Raw genomic sequence first — 12,484 nt, 5'->3', positions numbered from 1 at the left:
TCAGAACAGTCTCATTTCCAAAGAGGTTAAGGTCTTTTCCCTCTCAAGTTCTTGGAGACAAGGACAGCACCTGGACAGGAATCCACAGGCACCTTACATGTGTCAACAACTCTGCTGCTTACTAGCTAGAGCCCACTGCCTTCTCCCCATCCCACCTTCTGCCTCAGCTCAACCCTCGTTTAATCTAGTCTCTGGGCTATTGCAGTGGCTCTTGCGGGGTCTCTGTGCTTCCAACACAGTAATTCTCAGGCAGTTGTTTTGTTCCCAAGGGCATCTGGCAATACCTGGAGACATTTTTGGTTGTCCAGACTGGTTGGGTACTACTCGATAGAAGCCAGGGATGCTGCTAAACATCCTACAAAGCACAAGCCAGCCCCCGACAAAGAATTATCCAGCTCAACGGTCAACAGTGCTGAGATTGAAAAACTGCTCTAGCCATACCCATCTCTAACCTGTCCTCTGCCCACACACAAGAGATACAAAACACAATTCCAATCAGGTCCATGCTTGAAATCCTCCAGTGCCTTCCAACTGCCCTTGGGTTAAAGTCTAAACTCTCCAGCAATTTGGGTGAGGCCCATCACAATCTGGTCCTTCCCTAACTTTCTGCCTCACCTTTCATTCTTCCCCGACCCCTCTTCCCTGGAAGCCACACAAGCATCCAATGCAAGTTGACCAGACCACCCACGACTCCCTCTGCCTGTCAGTCTCATCCATTCATTCCTGTGCCCCCAACTTTATGCCATATACTCTGATAAGACTGAAAGGGAACAAGAGGCTCTCCAGGCAGCTTGAGGCACCAGTATCTCGTGAGGCACACAGAAAAGTGAGCATGCAACCCAGTCAGCAGAGGTAGAACCTACTCTTCACCTCTGTGATCCCACTGCTGTCTCCCCAACAGGCTGTGAGTCTCCAGGGAAAAGAGAGTATCTTCATCTTCATAGGGCCACAGCAACTTCCACAGCTAAGTATGGTCTACTTAGTTGTATACCACATCTTTGCCAGAGCTGTTGTATTAAGGAAGGAGTGAAATTCTAATTTCTTCAATTTGGTTCTTGATCAGACACAAAAAATTGCAATATCAAAATACAAGGGTGAAACTAAATTCATCGCACTGCATCTGCCCATCCACAAAAGTGGAGACATCTTTGTTCAAAGCTGTATTCTCTGCCTCTCTTCTCTTCATATATCAGAGACATACAGACCTATTAAATAATCTATTTATCCCTATAGAATGTTTAAATCCCATTACCTGATACTCAAAGATAAGACACATGAAGCAGAATTTGACTCTAAAATAGTAACTGAGATATAAGGGTATCAAGAACGTAGCTATGTTGACTGTGGGAATCATAACTTTGAATTTCATGGTCCCTAAGAAGATTTTGCTCTCTTTTCTAGACTGGGAAGTTCTTTCTATATACTGGGCATTTAACAATACTGTCGTTTCTACTTCTCTTCCTTTTAAATTGATTCTATACCCTGCAAGTTGCTATGATTTGCCTGAGTTTCAAAACCCACAAAGATGTTCCATAAGGGGACAGTTCTCCTAGAAAAGAGAATTTTATTAGATAGTTATAGAGCTATTTTGGACATTTAAACAGAGAAACCTAACAGTTTGACTTTACAGCTGGTGAAAGAATTAAAGATTCATATTTTAAATAACTGGAAAAATTGAAAATGTAGCTCATGGATTCCTATCATATATTATGGAAATTTTATTGCAGTTAATTACAATGCATAAGTCTCTTGTCCACACAGCTGTCATGTTAATGACAAGGTTAGTATTTAGAAATGGAACCTCATTATAGAAAATGGAGCAAAACAGAAGTTTCTATTAATTGAATGGAATGAAGGGTCCAGGGAAAGCTTGCCCAGGCTCCCCTTCACATCTAGGGTGCTCACAAGGCATCAGTGGCCTGGCTTCCATATTCCCCATGGTAACTGGTCTTCCGAGTTTTATTCCCATCTAGGCTTCCATCTCTGCAGACAAGGCAAAGTCACAATCCTAAGCTTGGGTTATCTATTTTTCCCTCCTCTTCTCCATTAGCCATATCCTCCTTCATTCAAACTTGGGTTAATCCTGACCTCCAGAAAAAATGATTTCCACTCAAACCAACTTCCAGACATATGGGAGGAAGCCCAGAAAATCACTAGTGATCAGAAACAAAAGCTGCTTTCATTGCACTTTGAGGAACATACAAAAACAGAGAAGGTGCTGAAAAATGTAGACAAGCAACATGGACCCAGGGACCCCTGGGCTAAGAAGTTTAATTTAGCATGGAGCTTACGGAGTTGGTTGTTGAGACAGGGCATAAAGGCGATTATCACAAGATCGTTCTGGTTATCATCACCCTGTGGCTGAGCTGGGGATAAAGGTGTCTCCTGAGACCCCATCCTTCGTATCTTGCACATTTTCCTTCCACCCATGAAATTTATGGCATCCCATTGCCCAGTCCTCCTTCCAACCATTCAAGTTTCCTTTCAGGGAAAGATTTACTAAAACCCCTTATGCTTCAGTGTGAATCAGCTGCTACGACCTCTCCCAAGGATATGTGCATCCCAAGCCATATTCTTATTATGGGCTGGAGAGTTTTCCCCTATGGACGGGATTCTTGACTTAAAGCTGCAGGTAAAGGTGATCTCTCGGGGACACAGTGACCCGCCTTCTTGAAACTGCCCAGTATCCAGATTTTAAATGATGAAACTAGAATCACAGAAATTTAAGGAAAGCATGTTATGTTTGGGTTCAAGGTTCCAATAATTGTATTTTATGTGAATTTTTAAAAATTTACTTTGAAATTAATGAGAGTGATATTTGCCTCACCAGGTATACGCGGTAAGCGGTGTGGTAAGATTCTTCCCTGAAGGAAAGCCCTTAAAAGCAAAAAAAGAAGCCTAGAAGCACACATATTATATAGCCTTTACAAATATAACAACTTTGGGGCTAAAATGGACCATATATATTTTAGCTTGTATCAAAACTGTCAGACAAGGCCCTGTGGAAAAGGGAATTCTTATTAAGGGATACAGAAATAGTAAGGCAGAAAGGGGATGACCAGTGTAGAGATATTTGTGGAGAATTCGTTACAACCACTAATTTAATTGTGATTATAGTCAAAAACATCACCATCTAATAGAATTTTCTGTAATGATGGGAATGTTCTTGGTCTGAGCTGTCCAAGATGGTAGCCATTAGCCACATGTGGCTGTTGAGCATTGGAAATCTAGCTAATGTGGCTGAGGAGCTGAATTTTTATTAACTTAAAATTAATTTTAAATAGCTACACATGGCTAATGGCTACCATATTGGATAGTATGGGGCTAACACCACTACTGCTTTAACTTATAATTTTAGGAATGCTTTGTACCAGTGAACTCTCTCCAGGAGAAACTGATAGAACTCTCAATATAATGCAGTCTTCCAGCTCTGAAGAGTTTATTTACTAAAAACACAGTTTATGACTTACTCTGACCCCTACCCCAACCTATTACCCAAGGTACCCAGGGTTGGTGCCTCCCTCATTCCCCCAGGGTAAGCCTGCAATGCCAGGCTCTGGAAGGAAGTGTACTTACCCTCACCCAGTGGAAGTTCCTCTTCCTGCTCACTGGGGGACGGCCGCAGGGGCTGCAGGGGCTCCATGTTAATGATGAGTTGTTTGTTCAAGGAGTGGGAACTGCGGCTCTGAGTAATGCTGGTTCTGAAAACAGACACAAGCCGGAGGGAACTGGTTTCAACTGGGAACACCGGCCCTTCCATCTCCGTTGGCTACCCGAGCTGGGAACTGCCCCTAGACTCACACAGTGCATTAGGCCAGTGGTAAAGATGACATAGCACTTAAGACACACAGCCCTTGTTATCCTTAAGGTCTTGATACGTGGTATAATGTCCATGTGTTCTAATGCAACACAGTGAAAGAAAACGTATTTCTCCACATGTCATCAGACTTGGACATGCTATGTGACAAGACAAGGCATTGAGAAAAGACATGGGTGACAAAGATACACAAGAGGCAGGTATCACTGAACTACATATGCAGAAAAGTGAATGAAGGGCATGGCTCAAAGTAATTTAACAACCACCAAACAAACACAAAAACAAAAAAACTCTGCCAGGCAGATGTCACAGGCTTTCCATAGCCATGAGCTGGATGTCCAACATTTAATATCGATGCTTAATATTCCCATTCAAATTCACACCCCACTCACGAACCAAACACAGAACCCAGCTCCACTTTCTCCTTTTGAAAGGAGCACACGTATGTCAGTAGCTCAATGGGCAGTAGATGGCAAGGAAAGGTGTCTCGTCAAGGCTACTGGCTGATAGCCAGGAAGCCCATTTACAATGTCTGCCCTGACAGACAGGGATGTGGGGTACCTCTGGTGGGTGTTTCAGCACCCTTCCCATCCCCATGTCTCCTGTCAAAACCCAAACCAACCCATCCTTCAAAGATGATGCCAAATGTCGCCTTCTTCTTGAAGCCCTCCTGGATTGCCTTCACAACGAACTCCCTCTCCCCCTTCCTTCTCACACTACTGTCCCTTCTTTCACAACCTGTCACATGTGTCACCTCTGTTGCCCTGTAATTACTGGGGTACTAATCAGCCCCACCTTGATAAAGCAACTTAAGGGCAGAGACTGACCTATCCATTCTCACGTGCCTTACAGCACCTCCCTTGGCATCTTGTTAAGGGGTGTTCAGTTTGAAACTGAAGTAAACTTGGCATTAAGTTGCCATTTCAGACTGTCACAGGTGTTCTCCAGGCCAGTTGATGGGACCGCCTTACAGCCCAGGCATTTCTGTTGGGCATAGGAGCTGGACAGGGGAGAAGCCGTTAGCATCTAGAGTTAAAAGCACTGCCCCCCACCCCCAGCTGCCACTGACTGGAAAGGAAATTTATAAGGACTTGCTTAACCATGGAGTTCTTTTCTTCATTATTTCATTCTACAACCATTTATTTTGCAGCTGGTATGTATGTATTGTTCTGGGAAATCATGGCCCTCACCTTAAATAACTTACTCTCTAGAACCATGACTTTCAAACTTTTTTGACCAAGACTCACATTAAAAACTACATTTGATATCATATCTCTGTACACACACACACACACACACACACGCAAGTGCACACACAGCTAAAGAGAATGCTTCATGCAACAATAGTAAGTCTTGCTATGTGTGAGCCACTATGTTTTACCTTCCATTCTATTTAATTTCATTTAAAGTGCTGGTCTTGACCACTATTTTCACTTCATGACTCATTAATGTGCTACAGCCACAGCTGGAAAAGCACACATCTCATGGAAGAGACTGACTGACGGCCGAGGTCCCAGGGGAGCACCAGAGAGGGGCATGTGATCCTGCTATGAGTGAGGGGAGGGCCAGGAAAGACCTCCCAGGGAAGGTGATGTCAGCGGTAAGTCCTGGCAGGGGTGGTGGGTTTACAGGGAAAGAAGTGGAGGTGGGGATTCCTTGCAGGGGGGAAGAAAGGAAGGAAGGAATAACAAGGGGGGATTAAAATTCACCATGAGCAATGACTTCTTTTATTGTGAAGGGTTCTTATTTGTCTGAGCTTTTCATGGGATTTCCATTAGCCCTGTGGCCTTCATGACTGTGATCCTAGTTCTGCAAAGCACATGTTGCCATGTCTGTGTGGACTATGTAGTTTTCTGACCTCTGAAAAGCTCATTTTCCATTGTCCCCCTCCCCCAGAAATTACTATGTATATCACAGCAGGGAGGGACCCTTAGCGAGCCTTTATGGAGGCTCTTTTGCTCCCTGTCAGGTGAGGGTCCGTGCTGTGTTCCCCCGCTCTCGGAGTCCAGGCACCAGCCGACTCGGCCAAAATGCCTGACCCGCTTTGCAGCCCACTCACGTGCACTCCTGGCCTAGAACAGTTTCTGAGTGAAACTGCCATTAAGGATTCTACTGAGCAGAAAGGTTTCCTTCGGCAACTGCAGGTATATTCTAAGACTGGCTTCAAGAAATGGTGGCATAAAATCGAGCAACAAATGCGAGGCTAGTGGAGTTACTGCAACCACTCCTTGGAATGAAAGGAAGTGCTGCTGGCCTGTGAGTAAAAACTCCATCTGAAGAGACTTCAATGTGAACATGTGTGTCAGGTTCTAGCTTCCCATTTTTGGATGAGAGATAATAATATCACCACTTCACATTTTTATGGTACTTTATAATTTTAATACCCTGTATTTTAATGGCCATAACAAAACCTAGAAGTTGGGGAAAGATGTAAGAATCTCATTTTATAGATGAACAAACTAATGATCCGAGAAGTTAAGTGACTTACGCAAGACATAGCAACACAGCCAAGATTAGACCCATTCGTGACTCCTAGATGGGTGCTCATTTCAGGTACAAGTGCTGTTTCTGGGTATCCCTTGGTGGTGGCTCTATGCCCAGGAGGCTTAAAGAGCCGACCCTGAACTCTCAGAGCTACAGCCCTCCGCCTCACTGGGCCTTGGAATGGGCAGGTGATTCTCACCAAGTAGCCAGCCGATAGGGTTCCACTTGGGGATCCTGTCATCAGCAAAGTTCAATGAGCTAACACGAGAGTGAGCTTCTTCTCTTTTTGAAAAAAAGAAAAACCCCAAGACAGTGTTCTTAGTCTGTGTGTGTTTCTCTGTGTCACACACATCTCAGCAGGAGTAGGAGTCTATGAACTGGCTATTCTTTGACGAGGAGAATCTCAAGTTAGAGGAGAGATAACTGAAGTCTTACCATCACCATTCTAGACTAGCAGGCCTCTCTGAGCACTGCCAGATAAAGAGAGCTCATTGCTATACTCTCACTTTTGACAGCCACATCAAAGAAGTCAGAACAATTCGAAAATACAATAACTGTGTAAGAGAAACATTTCCTACCATGCAACCAGCTACTGGGAAGGAACAAGAAGTTGCTACTGTAAGTGGCACACATCACTGTGGCTCTGACCACAGTGCTGCCTCTTGGGAGGGCGAGGTCCCCAGGGCAGCACCACGGACAGATCTCAAGTCTCAGAAAATTACAGATGTGAAGCTGTCATCTCACACTCCTGGTGCATACATTCATTCAGCAAATATCTACTGACCTCCTACTATAGCCAAGCGCTGTGTTAATTGATGGGTAAGATGGAGATAACCAAGATAGGCACAAGCTTTGTCCTCCCAGAGCTTACTCTGTATTATTACTTTAAACAAATTCTTCCTTGTAATGTCAGAGATTTGAGAGATACTGCCAAAGAACTGAGGACCAGAGAGAGGCATCCAGAGGATGTGAACTCAATAGGCTTTCACAAACAGGTAAAAGCGGGTAGAGGAAGAGCAAGAAAGAACATGTGAACCGGTGTCGAACGGGCCTATAGAGCCTTGTTTGCAGTAATACCCTGGGAGATTTTAGAAAATTCCAGAAAAGAAAAACTATAAATTGATGGATGCTTCATTTCCCATCCGCTCTGGTGGTTCAGTCCACTCCAGGAAAAGCTTTTCACTAGGGCCAATCTGCTCCCTTCAACCCCTCCCCCAGCAGTTATATAGAGCCTGGCTATTCAAGGTGCAAACCATGAACTAGCCACATGGCCATCATCTGGGAGAGCATTAGAAATGCCAGATTCATGAATCAGGATCTGATTTTAACAGGATCCCCAGGTGATCCCTGTTCAAGCTACAGTTTGAGAAGCCTTGACCTAGGAAGCCTTAATTCCCATAAATTGTGCAAACATAAATTTAAAAGAGAAGTATTTTTAAAAATTCTTCTCTGATCTCATTAACATATTTGGAATATGTCTCTCTGAAAGTATATTGGTGTTTTTTTTTTTTTTGCGGTACACGGGCCTCTCACTGTCATGGCCTCTCCCATTGCAGAGCACAGGCTCCAGACACGCAGGCTCAGCAGCCATGGCTCATGGGCCCAGCCGCTCCGCGGCATGTGGGATCTTCCCGGACCGGGGCACGAACCCGTGTCCCCTGCATCGGCAGGCGGACTCTCAACCACTGCGCCACCAGGGAAGCCCCCTGAAAGTATATTGTTAAAAACATTTTCCTACTTTGTGTTTGTGCCATCAAGGGGACTCCCAAGAATCGAGTATTTCTTTTTATTTTAAGATCAAACACGCAAGCTTCAAGCTGGAAGAATAAAACCAAGCTGAGCCCCTGGGGTAGGTCTGCCCCCCCAGCTTCTAGAGAATGCAGAGGTTTTCAGGGTGGCAGATGCAACACAGAAAAGTGGATATAGGACTCAGGAGCAGGACGCTGGAGTTCTAGGCTTAGTTCTGCCACCAAAATATTTATGACCTCAGATAAATCATTTAACTCCTCTGAGACTCAAGTTCCCTTATCTGTAAAATAGAATCATTAAACTGAGTCATCCCTGAGGTCATTCTAGACCAAAGATTCTGGAAACATTTAAATGATATGTTCAATTATTTCTTCTTTCTTGTTTCTGCTGCACTGAGTAACCACAATTTGAGGCAGAGGAGGGGTTATAAAAAGACTATTAAAAAATGACTATTGTCATCAACAGGTAGTAAGCTCTAAGACTTTCACAGGTATTGCACCAAGGTGTCCCAGCCAAGGCGCTCCAAATTCCCTTGCCCACAGTTTTCTCCTGCTTTGAGAAGCAGGAGACACTGCTTTGCAGACTTGTATGTGACAGCTTTCCACTGGGTCACCCAAAGCCAGGGATGAATTATTCTCTGTACACATCCGCACAAGATTCCATGCTGACTGAAGTCCTGCTCCCCTGTGTGGGAGCCCACGCTGGGTTGCTCCACTGTCTGGATGCCCACACTGGCTGGCTTAGCTGCACTTCTGAGAGACCAAGGCCTCCTCCTGCCTGATAGCCCCAAGGACAAGGTGAGAGGTACCCTGTTCACTGGGTCACCTTGGAGATAGAGGAGACTGGGCATATCTGAGCATAGGAAGACTCCAGGTTCAAAGGTGGGGAAGGAGGGACCGGTGCCCACCACTGTGTGGGAACTTCCTAAAGAATATATCTTATGATGATCCTGCCTTCAGAAGGGGGAACATCAGGATAAGAATGTTCTGCTTTAGATATTTAGCATGTTTGAAGTTTAAGATGTACAATGATTTGTGTAAACTGTGGTGGTAAGAAGTACAACATGATCAAGAGAATATTTAATTCCTAAGAATTACATATATTGCCATGTTAATGTAGAAGCGTACCCTTGACCCACTAATGACTAAGTTCGTCATTCCTCTAAGTGGCTTTTGGGACTAAAGGGTCCAATGAGAGATGAGTACCCCACCCCCTCGTGTGAAATAGCCTAGAAGGAGTTGGGCCAATGGGAACTGGCCACGTCTGATGAACAGAGGCCGGAAGAGAGAGCAGGTCTAAGAGGACACGACAATGGACTCAGTCAGGAGATAACCCAGCCACCCGTGCCTCACACACTTCCTGCTTGTTCACGTGACCCTCCAGGCTGAATCAGGGCAGTGACTCCACACAGAGCAAGTAACTCAGAATGGAGCCCAGCCAAATCTGTCTGAGTGAGATATGGGGGATGGTGAGACGTGCCATGCCAGGAATCAGGGCCTGAAAACGGCATAGGGCCAGGCAGCTGGTGTCCTTACTCTCCCTCTTGTTAGAGTGGATATGGCAAAGCCAGCCTTTAAATCCTTCTGTCCACCCCAGAAATCTCCCAGCACCCTGGGGACCACCCCACTCACCTGTGCACCTCTGGAGGCTCCCTCTGGATTTTGGAGCTTGCCTCCACCACCTCTTTGGCAACTTTGCCACTGCAAAAGACAGAAACACAGTGTCTGTGCACAGACACTCAGAGTGGAAGGGGAGGGGTGCGCACACTTTTTTTTGTTTTTTTTACTTCACAGTGGTCTGACCCAGCTCTAGGAATCCGTGCCTTCTCCTCCTCCACGAGGGAACATTACTATAGAGTTTAAGGGGTCCTGTGGGCATAAGAAACGAGTGGAGTGGAAAGGGAGGACCCAAACGGGTACAGGCCAAAGTGCACTGATTTATAAGTACCATATTCCAACGCAAATGGCTGCCCCAACCCAGCCCCATCATCAAAATGGAAGCATGGGTACCCACCTATATCGAAATCTGCTTCCTTTAAAAAATATCTTGCTGCTTGACGCAGTCTTGATCTGACTGGATTTTGCATACCTGTAAGAGAAAGCAGAGGAGAGGTGGCAGTGACACTGGAAAGTCCAAGCAGAACATGCCATAGAGTGTGGTAATCGGATATTTTGACCACCAAGAAAGAAACACATTTTACTGTATGACTCAGCGCGCGTGTGTGTACACACACACACACACACACACACACACACACGCCTGAAAGAAAAGTTTCTTTCACCATGTGTATTGCAATCTGATTTTTTCTATGCGATCTTTTCTCCTTCTTTTATATGCTGCTGCTGACCCACACATTTGGTCTCGTAATCTATTACTGGGTCACGACCTGCAAAAAGGACCAGGTAATACTGATGATCAGAGGAATTCTTTCCCACTTTCTGCTTGAGCTATACGGAGAGGGTGGGCTGGGTCACAGGGCATCATTAAATTCCTTGCTGGACGGACCTTCTTGCCTGTACCTGTACCAGCGCTGCAGTAGAAAACAGCTTCCTGGTGACCCAGGCCACTCACCGTGTCACACAGAACCCACCTATTGTGTATTTTCTAGGAGATGGCACCAGGGGCCCATGTCACCACGGAAACGGTCACTGGCTTCTGAGTATTAAGAAGGGTTAAGGGCTTCCCTGGTGGCGCAGTGGTTGAGAGTCCGCCTGCCGATGCAGGGGACACGGGTTCGTGCCCCGGTCCGGGAAGATCCCACATACTGCGGAGCGGCTGGGCCCGTGAGCCATGGCCGCTGAGCCTGCGCGTCCGGAGCCTGTGCTCCGCAACGGAAGAGGCCACAACAGTGAGAGGCCCACGTACCGCGAAAAAAAAAAAAAAGAAGGGTTAAGTCACCACGACCTAGTGCCCTTTAAAAGAACCCTCGCTGGGACTTCCCTGGTGGTCCAGTGGTTAAGACTCCGCGCTTCCACTGCAGGGGGCGTGGGTTTGATCCCTGGTTAGGGAACTAGATCCCGTAGGCTGTGCCGCGCGGCCAAAAAGAAAAAGAACCCGTGTTGGTCGATGATTAAGAAACACAAGGAACAGAGGCCCAGCCAAGCACTGATTCAGCACCTCTGAGCCCTTCCCGTAAATAAGAACAAAACAAAAACACTCTGAAAAAGAATCTAGAACGTGGACTGCCCAGAAGCCGAGCACAGAGCTCTTAATTCCTGTGCTAAGCTCAGGAAGACACAGACTTTGCATTTGTGGAATGTAAGGCCCAGAGGGCCTAGATATTCATCTAGAAACCCCCATAAATTAGTGAACAGATGTAAATTACATGCTGTGGTGCACGTATGAAGGAAAAGATGCAACGAAAGTGTTGGGGTGAACGTGGTGCCGATCTGGTCTGGGGGCCACAGAAGGTGCCCTGAGGAAGGGACCTTTGAGCCGAGATCCAGGGAGGGAAGGTGTTAACAGGGCGGGTGGTGGCAGTGTTCTAGGCAGAAAGCCCAGCAGGCAAAAGCTCCGAGCCTGAGCACTGGAGAACTAAGAAGATGATCTGACATGCATTTCCCGGTATTGTTATTACGGTTGTTTTACACACATTGGCTCACACGTTTTCCCCCCTAATGTAGCAGGACTTGACCTTGTTAAAGATTTGGTCTTGGTCGTCAGAACAATGGAAAGCCACAGAAACACTCTTGCAAACTGCCTGAACCCACAGGGAAGGGCCCTGGCTACAAAGGATAAATCTAGAGAGCAAGATGGGCAGGGGAGGAAGGGCGCAAGCCCAGGGAAGGGGATTCCTGTCAAGGAAGACAATGTGGGAGCCCTAAGGACAAGCAGAGCACATGAGATCCACACCCCGGAGGGGGTCTGGACGCCTAGGACAGGCTGCTGGCCAAAGCCAGGTTACAGACCATACCCAGTGAAGAGGAGAAAATGGCCCAGCAAGCCTGGCTAATGTGGGGCAGCATCCACTGTGCCTCGTCCTCTGAGGATGTGCCTGCTCTGGGCCTGTCTGCTCCCCGCACCTCCAACCTTAGCCCTAGAGAGCCATGGGCCTGACACATTTTCCGTCACCGGATGCCTCTCCCCATCTTCTCAGCAGGGTTGTTGCTCCCACATACTCAGAGATGGAGGGCGGAGAAACATTCTAAAGCAGCCTCTGCTTTTTTTATTGCTTTGCTGTTATTGTTCTAGGTTCCTAAGGATCCTCGGGGCAAGGAAGTCTGCTAAAAAGATTACTAAGAGTCTTTTTGTTTGTTTGTTTTTGTCTTTCTTATTTTTTTTCTTATTAGTCATCCATTTTATACACATCAGTGTATACATGTCAATCCCAATCTCCCAATTCACCACACCGGAAGAGTCTTAATTACAGTTTTTGAAATTCAGACTCAACTCTGTGCCCATTTTATGGAAGATGCCAGAAGCTCAAAGGGGTGT

At 46.1% G+C, this 12,484-nt stretch overlaps 1 protein-coding gene across 1 annotated transcript in view; it reads right to left on the bottom strand.

Moving 5' to 3' along the window:
• FRMD3 (FERM domain containing 3) overlaps nucleotides 1-12,484 on the bottom strand; it is a 312,589-nt gene that overhangs the window by 53,529 nt on the left and 246,576 nt on the right. The window contains exons 11-13 of the mRNA XM_022558882.2: nucleotides 10,064-10,138; nucleotides 9,682-9,750; nucleotides 3,577-3,701 (exon numbers count right to left, since the gene is read on the bottom strand). Of these exons, the coding sequence (XP_022414590.1) occupies nucleotides 3,577-3,701; nucleotides 9,682-9,750; nucleotides 10,064-10,138 (269 nt within the window). The remainder of the gene's footprint in view (nucleotides 1-3,576; nucleotides 3,702-9,681; nucleotides 9,751-10,063; nucleotides 10,139-12,484) is intronic.

Source organism: Delphinapterus leucas, chromosome 6 (genome assembly GCF_059928025.1).
Source record: "Delphinapterus leucas isolate spDelLeu-1000000601 "Yukka" chromosome 6, BTC_Dleu_Yukka2, whole genome shotgun sequence".
Taxonomy (NCBI): domain Eukaryota; kingdom Metazoa; phylum Chordata; class Mammalia; order Artiodactyla; family Monodontidae; genus Delphinapterus; species Delphinapterus leucas.
Note: the sequence above shows the minus strand (reverse complement) of the source record. Positions and strands in the feature narration are given on the sequence as shown.